Source organism: Sinocyclocheilus rhinocerous, unplaced genomic scaffold (genome assembly GCF_001515625.1).
Source record: "Sinocyclocheilus rhinocerous isolate Xijiao unplaced genomic scaffold, SAMN03320098_v1.1 scaffold350, whole genome shotgun sequence".
Classification (NCBI taxonomy): Eukaryota; Metazoa; Chordata; class Actinopteri; order Cypriniformes; family Cyprinidae; genus Sinocyclocheilus; species Sinocyclocheilus rhinocerous.
This window is the reverse complement of record NW_015637528.1, coordinates 522,972-534,874: the sequence shown is the minus strand read 5'-3', so window position 1 is coordinate 534,874 and position 11,903 is coordinate 522,972. Positions and strand designations below refer to the sequence as shown.

General features: G+C 39.6%; 1 protein-coding gene across 2 annotated transcripts in view; it reads right to left on the bottom strand.

The window, feature by feature from the left end:
- Positions 1 to 257: 257 nt before the first annotated feature.
- Positions 258 to 11,903, bottom strand: part of LOC107748866 (xylosyltransferase 2-like) — a 36,180-nt gene continuing 24,534 nt past the window's right edge. Inside the window, exons 4-11 of one of the 2 annotated variants that reach the window (XM_016563853.1) lie at positions 10,080 to 10,282; positions 7,206 to 7,286; positions 5,515 to 5,731; positions 5,108 to 5,284; positions 4,633 to 4,883; positions 3,630 to 3,825; positions 2,852 to 3,185; positions 258 to 1,939 (exon numbers count right to left, since the gene is read on the bottom strand). In XM_016563853.1, the coding sequence (XP_016419339.1) occupies positions 1,617 to 1,939; positions 2,852 to 3,185; positions 3,630 to 3,825; positions 4,633 to 4,883; positions 5,108 to 5,284; positions 5,515 to 5,731; positions 7,206 to 7,286; positions 10,080 to 10,282 (1,782 nt within the window). In that variant the 3' untranslated portion in view covers positions 258 to 1,616. The remainder of the gene's footprint in view (positions 1,940 to 2,851; positions 3,186 to 3,629; positions 3,826 to 4,632; positions 4,884 to 5,107; positions 5,285 to 5,514; positions 5,732 to 7,205; positions 7,287 to 10,079; positions 10,283 to 11,903) is intronic. The other variant, XM_016563854.1, reaches the window with a different exon arrangement.

The following is an 11,903-nucleotide window of genomic DNA, read 5'->3' as shown; positions in this document are numbered from 1 at the left end:
ATTATGTTTTGAATATGGATATTTTTCTTACAAAAACGCATCGGTTCGCTACAGGAGGCCTTTGTTCACCCCCCGGAGCCGTGTGAGACACTTTTTTTTTAATGGATGGGCGATTTTTATTTAACTTCTTTTGGACTGAAGCACTACAACACCCGCTGACTGCAATGATAGAGCTTGGAATAGCCAGGACAATTTTTAATATAACTCCGACTGGATTCGTCTGAAAGAAGAAAGTCATGCATCTAGGATGCCTCGGGGGTGAGTAAAAAAACACAGCCTAATTTTCATTTTTGGGTGAACTAACCCTTTAACATAAAAATTGTAGCTTTCAACACAGATAATTGTAAATGCGATTTTGTAGACACAGAGGGAGGGGGAGATTTTCTGAGAATAACTGTTTCTCAAGACTTGAAATACAGCACATGAGTCATTTTCGTTCATTCAATGCTGTGACCATTACTTGTAAGGTCTTCTTTTTTGTTCCACAGAAGAAAGTCATATAGATTGACATTATTAGGTGAAATATTCCTTTAAATTATGGGAACATACTGTAGGAGCAGCTACTGTAACTCAAGTCTCCAGCTATTCAACAAAGAGTGTAAAACTTATTCATAGTTAAAAACCAAACTAGTGGAAGACCAGAATTAAGCGTGAAATATTGTGACGCGGTATACAAGCACAGGTGTATGTATGAGCTACAGATCACGGATTGATCTTCATCAAGGTCAGATCTTCAGGCAGTCTCAAATATTTCAATCCACGTCCTCGTACTTTGTGATTTGTGTGCGGCTGAGAAAACTTTGCAGTAACGGACGAAAGATGGTCCTCCAGATGAGCCGTTTTTCAACTCAAAGGACATTCATCATGAAGACAAAGTCACAGTATTACAAAACTCAGATTGTTTCCTGACAGACGGTTTCCGTTAGTGTTTGTTTTGTTGCGGTGTACGATGATTCCATGCAGCGCTGCGTCTCCGGGCAGCTGAAACTCGTTAAGTGAACGAATGTATCAATCCACTGGCAGAAATTCATGACGATTCTACAAGCTCCGCCTCCTCTGCTGAGACTCAGCCAATCAGAAGGGAGCTTCGTTTTACAATAAAGTGCACTTCTTCAATCTGCTTCTGAAGTTTTGATATTAATGCTTCAAAATAAGCATAGCGATACAGCCAGAGGACTCCAGCGATTTGCCTCCAACAGCTTCAAATAACAATTTTGGCCACTGTTTTACAGAGGAAAATAATGTGCACAGTTTGTTTTGTTTTTCTCGTAACAAAGAATAATAGTGTAAAATCGTTGAGATTTGGGTCTTTGCATCACAAACCCACACTGTAAACTATGTGCTAATAAGACTCCGAACCTTGTAATAACGTATTTAGATGACATCTGAACATTGATTTATAAAAGCAAGACTCATATGTCCACGTCTGGCAGTCATCTTGTGCAAATTTAGACATTTTCTCTCGTAGATTCACCCTCAACCAGTTCCCGCCCTCAGCAGAAGGTGCCTTGACTAGTAATGGGATGGTCTGAAAGACCACAACTCGTAAACATCACTCTTGTGAACTGTTCTTCAGGGCCTTCGCCACTCCGCTCTATTTGTACGAGCTTGCAAGGCTACCTAATGCGACCGTCTTTTTTGACTGGCCCCAGTTCTGATTTGGGGTCAGGGGACAAGGAACTCCAAGAGGTCTTGGTGCAGAGTCCTACGGTGGGACAGGAGGAGGTCTGGTCAGAGCAAATGTCTCCCGTGACCCAGAAAGCCTCCACAGAGCTGTCCACCCAGGCCTCCAGCGGCTTCCCCACCAGGGAGGTCTTCTTCTGCGCCTCCTGCACGGCGGGCTCACTGGGCGGCAGCTTCAACACGTGGGCGAGCTGCTGGAAGCTTTGCTCCAAATAAACGTTACCTGGCGGACCTGCGTGTACCCAGCCATGGTCTTCTGAAGAGAAGAGAAGATCTATCTTACTCGATACATCTATATCTATAACACTTACATATTTATTCTAAAATTTCATCCAATCAGAGGAACTGATATTTGATGCAAAAATACATTTTAAATGTAGCAAATGGACATTTTTTTAAATCTTTTTTTTTTCTACTAAATGAACACGAGGAGGAATATTTAATAATTTATAAGAACCAATATGTGACCCTGGACCACAAAACCAGTCATAAGGGTCAATTTTTCGAAATTGAGATTTATACATTATCTGAAAGCTGAAATTTACAAAATATCTTCATGGAACATGATCTTTACTTAATATCCTAATGATTTTTGGCATAAAAGAAAAATCAATCATTTTGACCCATACAATGTTTTTTTGGCTATTGCTACAAATATACCCCAGCGACTTAAGACTGCTTTTGTGCTCCAGGGTCACACATGACAATACATATTGTTTACATCAGAACGTTGATCATTTATGAAATGTATTGGCCAAATAACAGGAGCATTATCCACTAGTAACAATGTTACTTAAAATATTATATTATTTTATATAATTCAATATTTAAATAAAATCTAAATATATAGATAAAATACTGTTCAAAAGTTTGGGGTTAGTACAATTTTGCTTTTAGAAATTCATATTTTTATTTAGCAAGGATGCATTAAATTGATCAAAAGTGGCAGTAGAGGCATTTACAACGTTGCAAAAGATTTCTATTTCAAATAAATGTGGTTCTTTTAAACTTTCTATTCATCAAAGAATCCTGAAAAAATGTATCATGGTTTCCACAAAAATATTTACCAGGATGTTTTCAACATTGATAATAATAAATGTTTCTTGAGTGTATTCAAATAGAAAATGGTTATTTTAAATTGTGATGACATTTCACGTTGGTGTCTCACCTGTGCGCAGGGGCTCACGTCCCTTGAAGGCCAGAGGCATGACCAGAAATCGAGCTTCTGCTACACGCTCCCACAACCGCAGCACACGCACCGTCCAAACTCCAGGCCTGAGGGGGCGCTGAAGCGGTGGCTTGTATTGCGTAAACTCTGCCTCAACGTCTATGCTGATGTCATAGGAGGCAGCTACTATGTGTGCTGGGTCAATCCACACTATGGTGGCTGTCAGGTTGGGTCCACGAGCCCACTTCTGAACTGCCACCGGCTCGTCTAGAGGTCCCATCACTCCACCAAAGTTACGGAAGATTCGCTCCTTTGGGTCCCACTCAGTTCCGACCTAGTATAAAACAGCATGCACAAAATACACGATGTTAAAGAACTACAGAACGTATTCACTATTTTCTAAATGCAAATTTTTTGTATCTCATTGTAAATAATGATTCATGTATGCATTTCCTTTATGTCTTAAGACTTTTTAAATAAAATGTCATAACTGGATCTTCCGGTAAAATAGACTTTGATGTGGTGACATATAGTTCTCCAATTATATTGGCCTCTTGAACCCTGCCCCTTCCTTACAATTGACCTCAAGCTCGCATTCACATCTGACTCCATCTAATCAACAGCCGATGCATAGAAAAAGTCTCTGCGCTTTTATTTGGTAATACATTTTACTCCAATGTACGTTACAATACAGAAGAAATTATCTGTTGTTATGTCCGTAACATTGTGACTGTGGAGTATACCAAATCATTTACAATGGTCTCCCTATTCTTCTCACCTCAAGGTGTTTGAGGCGTTCAAACTCGTGAAGGTTGTGTTCTAGCTGCAGTGTTGCTTGAGGAACAGCCCACACCTCTAGCATCTCACGGGACCTGGTCACCACATTCTGCACCTCTTGCCTGACCAGGTAACCCTGGAAACGGTCATCATAAAAATACAGGTGCACCGAGACGGGGTAGCCAATAGGTTCAAACCTGTGGGTAAAAAAACTATTCATCAAATTAATCATCTGATGACTGGACTGGAGGAATGGATGGATGGATTGGGATGAATGCTGATGGAGGGATGGATTGGGATAGAAAGATTGGGATGGAAAGATGGATTTTGATAGAAAGACTGGGATGGTTTGGATAGATGGATGGGTTGGAATGGAGGGATGGATGGATTGGGATGAAAGGATGGATTTTCATAGAGGGATGGATTGGCACAGAAAGATTGGGATGGACTGGATAGATGGATGGATTGGGATGGAAGGATGGATTTTGATAGAAAGACTGGGATGGTTTGGATTGATGGATCGGTTGGAATGGAGGGATGGATGGAAGGATGGATTTTGACAGAAAGATTGGGATGGTTTGGATTGATGGATGGATTGGGAATGGAGGGATAGATTTAAGCAATGGGTATGAGGGATGGATCGATTGGTTTGAATGATGGATTTTGATAGAAAGACTGGGATGGTTTGGATAGATGGATGGGTTGGAATGGAGGGATGGATGGGTTAGGATGGAAGGATGGATTTTGATAGAGGGATGGATCGGCATAGAAAGATTGGGATGGACTGGATAGATGATGGATTGGAATGGAAGGATGGATTTTGATAGAAAGACTGGGATGGTTTGGATTGATTGATCATTGATTGGGAATGGAGGGATAGATTTAAGCAATGGGTATGAGGGATGGATGGAGGGACTGACTGGAATAATGAATGGATTGGGGCAGACTGATGGAATGGACAGGATGGATTGAGTGGAATGAATTGGGATGGATGGAACTGTCACCTGCAGGTCTCAGAACTGCTTTTGAGTGGCTTACGGAGGCCCAGTCTAAAGAAGGAGGAGTACGCCGTGAGGGCCACATCATTGAGGGACGAGACCCCATCAGCCTGCTCGAACAGGCTCTCCCAGTACGCTTTCAGTGCCACTGTGCCCGGAGGGTACTGCCCATACAGATGATTGTCCAGGATCTCAATAGCCTCCTGGTTCACAGTGGACTCAAACTTACGGGCGAAGAACGTGGGCCGCGTTAGTTGCTATCATGGGAGAAAAGAAGGGTTGAGGTGGTGTCAAATGTCTATGATCAGGTGCAGTTTCTAGCAAGAAAAGGCAATTTGTTAAGAAATACACTGGTTCCCATTCACTAATAATAGCGTGCACATTGTACACATTGTTCGCATTGAGACTCACTGTGATCGTTTCAATACTGTGTGGCTACTGACTCAATATATCTGCAGGGATCGCTTAACGGTTCACTGACCTGTATTCTGATGAGGTCTGAGGGTTTGAAGTCATTTGGTGAGCAGCCGCACCAGTCCACTATATGCTTATACTGGCACTTGCAGCCCAACTTCCTGTTCCAGTTGGTCACACGCAGATTGTTGTCGACCAAAGTATCACACATGTGACTGTTTCCCAGCACAGTGTGAAAGAAAGACTGAAAACCAGACAGAGAGGAATCATTTAATATACCCTTAGGGACACAGCACTTAATGTTTACAGCTCACTGCTGTGCCAATTAAATAAAATTAACATGGGAGTATCACATCAACAGACTTATCACTTTATGATTAAACCCGATTTAATACACAACAATAACAGTGATTCATCGTGTTTCTTTAAATGGGTCATATCATCTTTTATGATTTAATTTTATTAGTCCAGTACCTCAGCAGGCAGAAGAGCGTAGGTGTAAAACTGCTTGAGCCCCGTCACCAGCTCGTCCTGTGAGTTTATCACATATTCCACAAACTTGTGCGTGAGGGAGAACCAGTCCGAGCCTCCTGACACCTCCAGCCCCTCAGGGATGGTGCGTTCGCCCAGACGCCACATGTGGTTGTCACATTCGTGGAACAGGCGGTCCAAACCCTGCTTCTTAATGAACCTACGTGACAGGAGAGAGCAGGATTTTGACTGATGTCATTATAAACACTGTCACAGCTGCATTATTTGAGGCATGTCAACAGTGTCAAGACGGTGTAACTATCCTGAAATCATAATGAATGACAGAAGGAGTCTCATTAAAAGGCCGAAATTTCTGAAGAGAAAGAAAAAAAAAACCTTTTATAAAAGTAGTTTGGAACAATCTTTTATATTGACCTCCAAATCATTGTGGTAAACTGCATGGCAAGGTCAGTGAAGTTTTTTTATTTTTTTATATATATATTCCAAGTGACAAAACTCAAATAAAATTATGATATTCATGATTCAAATATTCAATATTTTTGTAAAACAAATGTTTGAAAACTTTTTGAAAATGCATATATTAGGTGCAAGGTAAAGGTTATTACTTCATTACACCACTTGTCAATCTTTTTTTTATTTCTAATGTATGAAAGAAACATGAAAACAACGATTAAGTTTCTAATAATTAGACAATTTAACACTATAACTTTCTTTTCATTGTCTCGGACATCATTAATTATCATGGATCCAAATATAAAGCTGGTCGATATATTGAATACTCACAATAATTGTTTTGGCGATATTTACTACCATTAAAAAGTTTGAGGTCAGTGAGATTTTTTTTTTTAAGTCTCTCATGCTCAACAAGGCTGCATTTATTTGATCAAAATACAGTAAAAACAGTGAAAATATTATTACAATTTAAAATAGATGTTTTCTATTTATATGTTAAAATGTAATTTATTCCTGTGATGCAAAGCTGAATTTTCAGCATCATAACTCCAGTCTTCAGTGTCACATGATCCTTCTAATATCATTCTAATACACCGATTTGATACTCAAGAATTTTTTATTATTATTATCAATGTTGAAAACAGTTGTGCGGCTTCATGATTTTTGTGGAAACTGTGATATATTTTTTTCAGAATTATTTGATGAATATAAAGTTTGAAAAAAAAAAACAGCATTTAAAACAAACTTTTGGTAACAATGTCAATTTTAATCAATTTAATGTGTCCTTGCTGAATAAAAATATTAAATTCTTTCAAAAAATAACTGTCGTGCATAATTAGGCAACATTGTGAACAGCACAATGATTTTAATGCATACAGTTTGGACATTAAGTTTCCTAAAGGTCATGCCTTTAGACTGGTTTGGCAATCCTTCCTCGTCTCATGATCTGAGTATGAAAGCATCAAGACAGAATTGCTTCAATAGCAAAATAAGTGCTAGAGTTTGATTTATTCTGTGAATCAATTCGAATCATTTAATTGAATGAATTCATAACTCTGATCCAAAAGAAAAAAAATCTCATTTGCATAATCCCAGCCCACAAACAAAGTAGATAAACTGTGATTGAGCTGTCATTTAGAGCATCCCAAGATGCGGACAGTATATGAGAACTAGTAACCCGACCTGGAATAACCTCAGAGTTGAATCGGAAATGAGTTTACCTTGCGTTCTCTCTGCCATGAGACTTCAGGAAGTTCTTGTCACGGTTCTGGGAGAGAAAAGCCACAAGCTCATTGTTGGTCCTGTTTTAGATGACAGTGAGAGGAGAGAAGAGATAAAAACGAGGAATTATGTCAGAAACCCAGCTCTGACTGCAGGGTGTCGTGGGTGAAGTCTTCATCTGGAAGGAATTAGCTGCTGCTGACAGGATTTGTGCATGTGCATCAGGCCATGTACACCGATTTGGCTTATTTAGCTTGTTTTAAAAAAAGAGAAAGCATCAACAGCTGGAGGGATTGTGAAATCATAAGGCTCTAATGTGTTAAAGAAATCCTCCCGAAACAGATTGCAGAGAAAGAGACGGATTTGCCAGCATCATCACGCTTGCACACAATGAGAGCAGCTCTGACTTGACGTCTTCAGACACAGGCTCAAGAGAAGGTTCTTCCATATGTATCTCTTAAAGTGCCCCTATTATGCCATTTTTAAAGCTCCTAATATTGTTTTACAACAGGTTTACATGCATGCAAGGTCATGTAATTCGAGCCTGAGTCCGATGATGAAACGTCTAGTTGATCAACCAGACACTGATTCGCAAGCATGACTGGAGCAGGATGTTTCTCAGTGTCAACTTAGTTTGTTGTTATCATGGTTATAATTTATAGGTGCATGTGTGGGAACTGTATCAGAATGCCAAGCGAAGGTGAAAACCTCGAAGTACGACAGGTAGTATTATACGCTTCTGCATTAGTTGAGCATTAGATGCCTCTTTTATAACAATTAAAGGGTTAGTTTACCCAAAAATGAAAATTCTGTCATTAATTACTCACCCTCATGTCGTTCCAAACCAGTAAGACCTTCGTTCATCTTCGGAACACAAATTAAGATATTTTTGATTAAATGTGAGAGCTCTCAGACCCTGCATAGACAGCAACGCAACTGTAATGTTCCCAGGTCCAGAAACGTAGTAAGGACATCGGTAAAACAGTCCATGTGACAGTGGCTCAACTTCAGTTTTGCGAAGCTACGAGAATACTTTTTGAGCGCAAAGAAAACAAAAATAAAAATTCTCAATTCTTCTCCCCCGAGTTACTTCTTCCACCATTTTAGAGAGTAGCGAAGCACATACGCACGCTTTCCCCTAAGCGTAAACAACACTGATTACGCAGATTACGTTCATGCGCGCGCTTTCTCCTCCGAACATAAACAACGCTGATTACGCTGATTACGTTCATGCGCACGCTTTCTCCTCCGAACGTAAACAACGCTGATTACGCAGATTATTCTCATGCGCGCGCTTTCTCCTCCGAACGTAAAAACCGCTGATTACGTCGATTACGCTCTTGGGTACTCTCCAAAATGGCCGAAAACGGGGGAGAAGAATTGATAAATAAATTGTTATTTTTGTTTTCTTTGCGCTCAAAAAGTATTTTCGTAGCTTCGCAAAACTGAAGTTGAGCCACTGATGACACATGGACTGTTTTACAGATGTCCTTACTACGTTTCTCGACCTGGGAACATTACAGTTGCGTTGTTGTCTATGCAGGGTCTGAGAGCTCTCACATTTAATCAAAAATATCTTAATTTGTGTTCCGAAGATGAACGAAGGTCTTACGGGTTTGGAACGACATTAGGGTGAGTAATTAATGACAGAATTTTCATTTTGGGGTGAACTAAACCTTTAAGTGCATTTTGAACGATCTATAGAAAATATAAACATCTATTATTTAGTTGAACTCCCAGAGATAAGAGAAGCAATCGTCAGTAAAATGACGGGAACACAAATCTGCTGTGGTACCGTTGAAAAGACGAATGTCAACCACAGATTCTTTGTAGCCTCATCATTCGGAAGTGGAAATAAAACAAATTTACTTTCAGAGCATAGGACACAGCGGCTTCTCGACATGATGTTAACCACACGGAAATGCTACAGTGTTTGAGGGCAGGTCAAGTTGTTCACGGCCGGCCAACATAGAACATAGGCGGGCATTATGCAAATGTGTTACCCTGTGATGGGTGGCCGTCACGGAAGTGGGATTCACACTATTGGCTTCACAACTTTGCAGATAATTTACATTCACCGACAGCTACATTACACACTGCACGAAAGGCAGTATTCGAAATGGCTTAATAGGGGCACTTTAAATCAGTATCAACCAATCTCTTATTTTTTTTCAATGACCTTACTGCAATGCATTCTGGGATTAACTTCTCCAGGAAGATAGCACTGAAGGCATCATCATAACAATCTTTTGGAATGGCTTCATCCACTAACTGACTAGTCCAGGGTTCACTGAAAGGGAGTTCACTGAGGGGTCGTGAGGGAATTGTGAGTTGATGAAAAGCTAATAATTAATAGAATCGAATGTAAAATTCAAAACAGCTGCGCAATTAATGAATTCAAAACACTAATCGCAAAGTGCAGCTCATGATACACTGGTCTCAGAGTGGCTCGGTTCACAGTTTCTCACAAACTCAATCTCTAAATGAGCTGCGAGTTTAATATTTATATTCGGGAACACGATGTGCTCTAGGCTGACTTTATTAACATTTGCATATTTTCCAACATTTTTGTGGACAGAAGTTTACAGCATAAAGCCAAAATAAAAGCTTGGGTATTTGAAATGTTTAAAGCTCGAGAGTTTGAACGTTTGAAAGTAAACAATTTAAGACATAAATATCAGCATTGTAATTTACAGTGTAAAATAAAATGATTGTTATAGTTATTGATTTTTTTATTAGTTTGGTAACCCCAGGACTAGTCAATTAGTGAGGTCAACCAGTTCATGTAGAATTTTCTTTTTTAAGAAACTGGTAGAACTGACTTTATTGTCCAGGTTTTTTTTTTTCAGAGCCCTGTCTAAGGCGATGCTGACCTGGTGGGGAAGTCGGTGGCACTGAGGTTGATGAAGAAGTCCCATTTCCAGTCCAGCATGGACAGCAGGTCATGCATGCTGTGCAGGTAGGCCTTCAGCAGACTGGCACCGCCCCAGATGGTGACCATGCGCCAGGGTGTAGCTCTCACGTTGGGGTAGAGCTCCGTCATCTGCAGCACCTCTCGGTGCATGTAGTTTGAACGCTGCAAGGCACAATATAACAGTCTTCAATGATCACCAGTGGTCTTGAACATGAATATATCATGAAAGAATTTTCATTTTTAGTCGGATGATTCCTTAAATATTTCAAGCATGTTACTGCAATAGTGCAGTTCTAGCTGTCATAATGCTTCTGCTGCTGAAAGCGGGAAGATTTCTTGTCAGGAATTGAGTTTAGCTCTGAAAGACTTTACTTTTAAGAGGCTAAAACCTGAAATAGCTTCAAATGAAACACTAGAATCAGACGAGACAGGCATATAGAGAGGAAGAGACAGAGCAGATGTTGTGCCAAATCATATCAGGGTGTGAGAGAAGTGCTCCTCCAGCAACAGGCCAGCAAACTTCAGCTCTACACACACATCTTTGTTCTCCAGCATGTGAGCTGACCGCCACTGAGCTCCTTTAACACTTGAGTTCAAATCAAAACTCAGACGCACAGGCCTCTTGACGCACTGATCACACATTGTATTTATGCACAGGCAGAGACATTTCCATACATTCACGTTGTTTCCACACACATTCACGATAATGTTTTGATTTGTCATGTTTATGTTGCTGTGTTTAGTTATTCTGAATGGATCCGTGTACTGTAGTAGATATATGCAGTCAGCAGGCTGTTGGTTTCGTTTTTTTTTGGCATCTCCATGTGGTCCTGTTCGGTATCGCAACTTGGCTTCTCTAAAATGTAAAAAAGCTCTTTGGTGTTGCACTGTACGCATACTATAAAATTCAGATTTTTTATTTTCTTTCATATGTGCTTATATGGGCTCCTTATATCATTTGGTTCTTTGGTGTCCTTTTGGAGTTTCTAAGTGTTCCTTTTTAGAAAGTCATCTAAATTTATCATGAAAAAAGCTTGCAGAAAATATAGATTTTTGAGAATCACTCTTCAATCTTTTGGTTTACTTTGCTGGATATAGCAAATTATGACAAAATAAACATTTGAAACGATAAATGGTCTATGCTTAATTTCATGAAGTGTGCGATTAATCGCGATTAATCACAGAAAAAGGATGTGATTAATTAGATTAAAAAATTTAATCGATTGACAGCCCTAGTTATAATGAATTTATGGTTCATGAGCAGGGCTCCAGACTCATTCTTCCCACTGGTCGCTCTTTTTCGAGTAACTTTCGCAGTTGGTCGCACAGGCACATGATTTGGTCGCAATATTTTATTTTTATTATTCATTTATAAATTTCTTTGCGCTACAACATGGGATTAATCAATGCATGCTGATGAACTTATCATAGTTTATAGTTATATGGAAACGAAAGTGGTTAACATTCAACCCGTTCTTTTTCATCAGAATGGGAGTTCCTCTTTTTTTATGTTATAAGCTGGGCTTCATGCGCTTTCACTTTCGAATTCGCAATCTTGTTGTCACTAGTGGTGCAACGGATCACAAAACTCACGGTTCGGATCATATTACGGATTTTGAGTCACGGATCGGATCATTTTTCGGATCAGCAAAAAAAATAAAAAAGACATAAAATAAAATAAAATTAGCGAAAGCTTACTTTAAGTACTTCTATACCACAGCAAAACTACTAGCTTTAATAAAGTTAGTAATAAAACAAGAACAATTACACAAATTACAAGCAT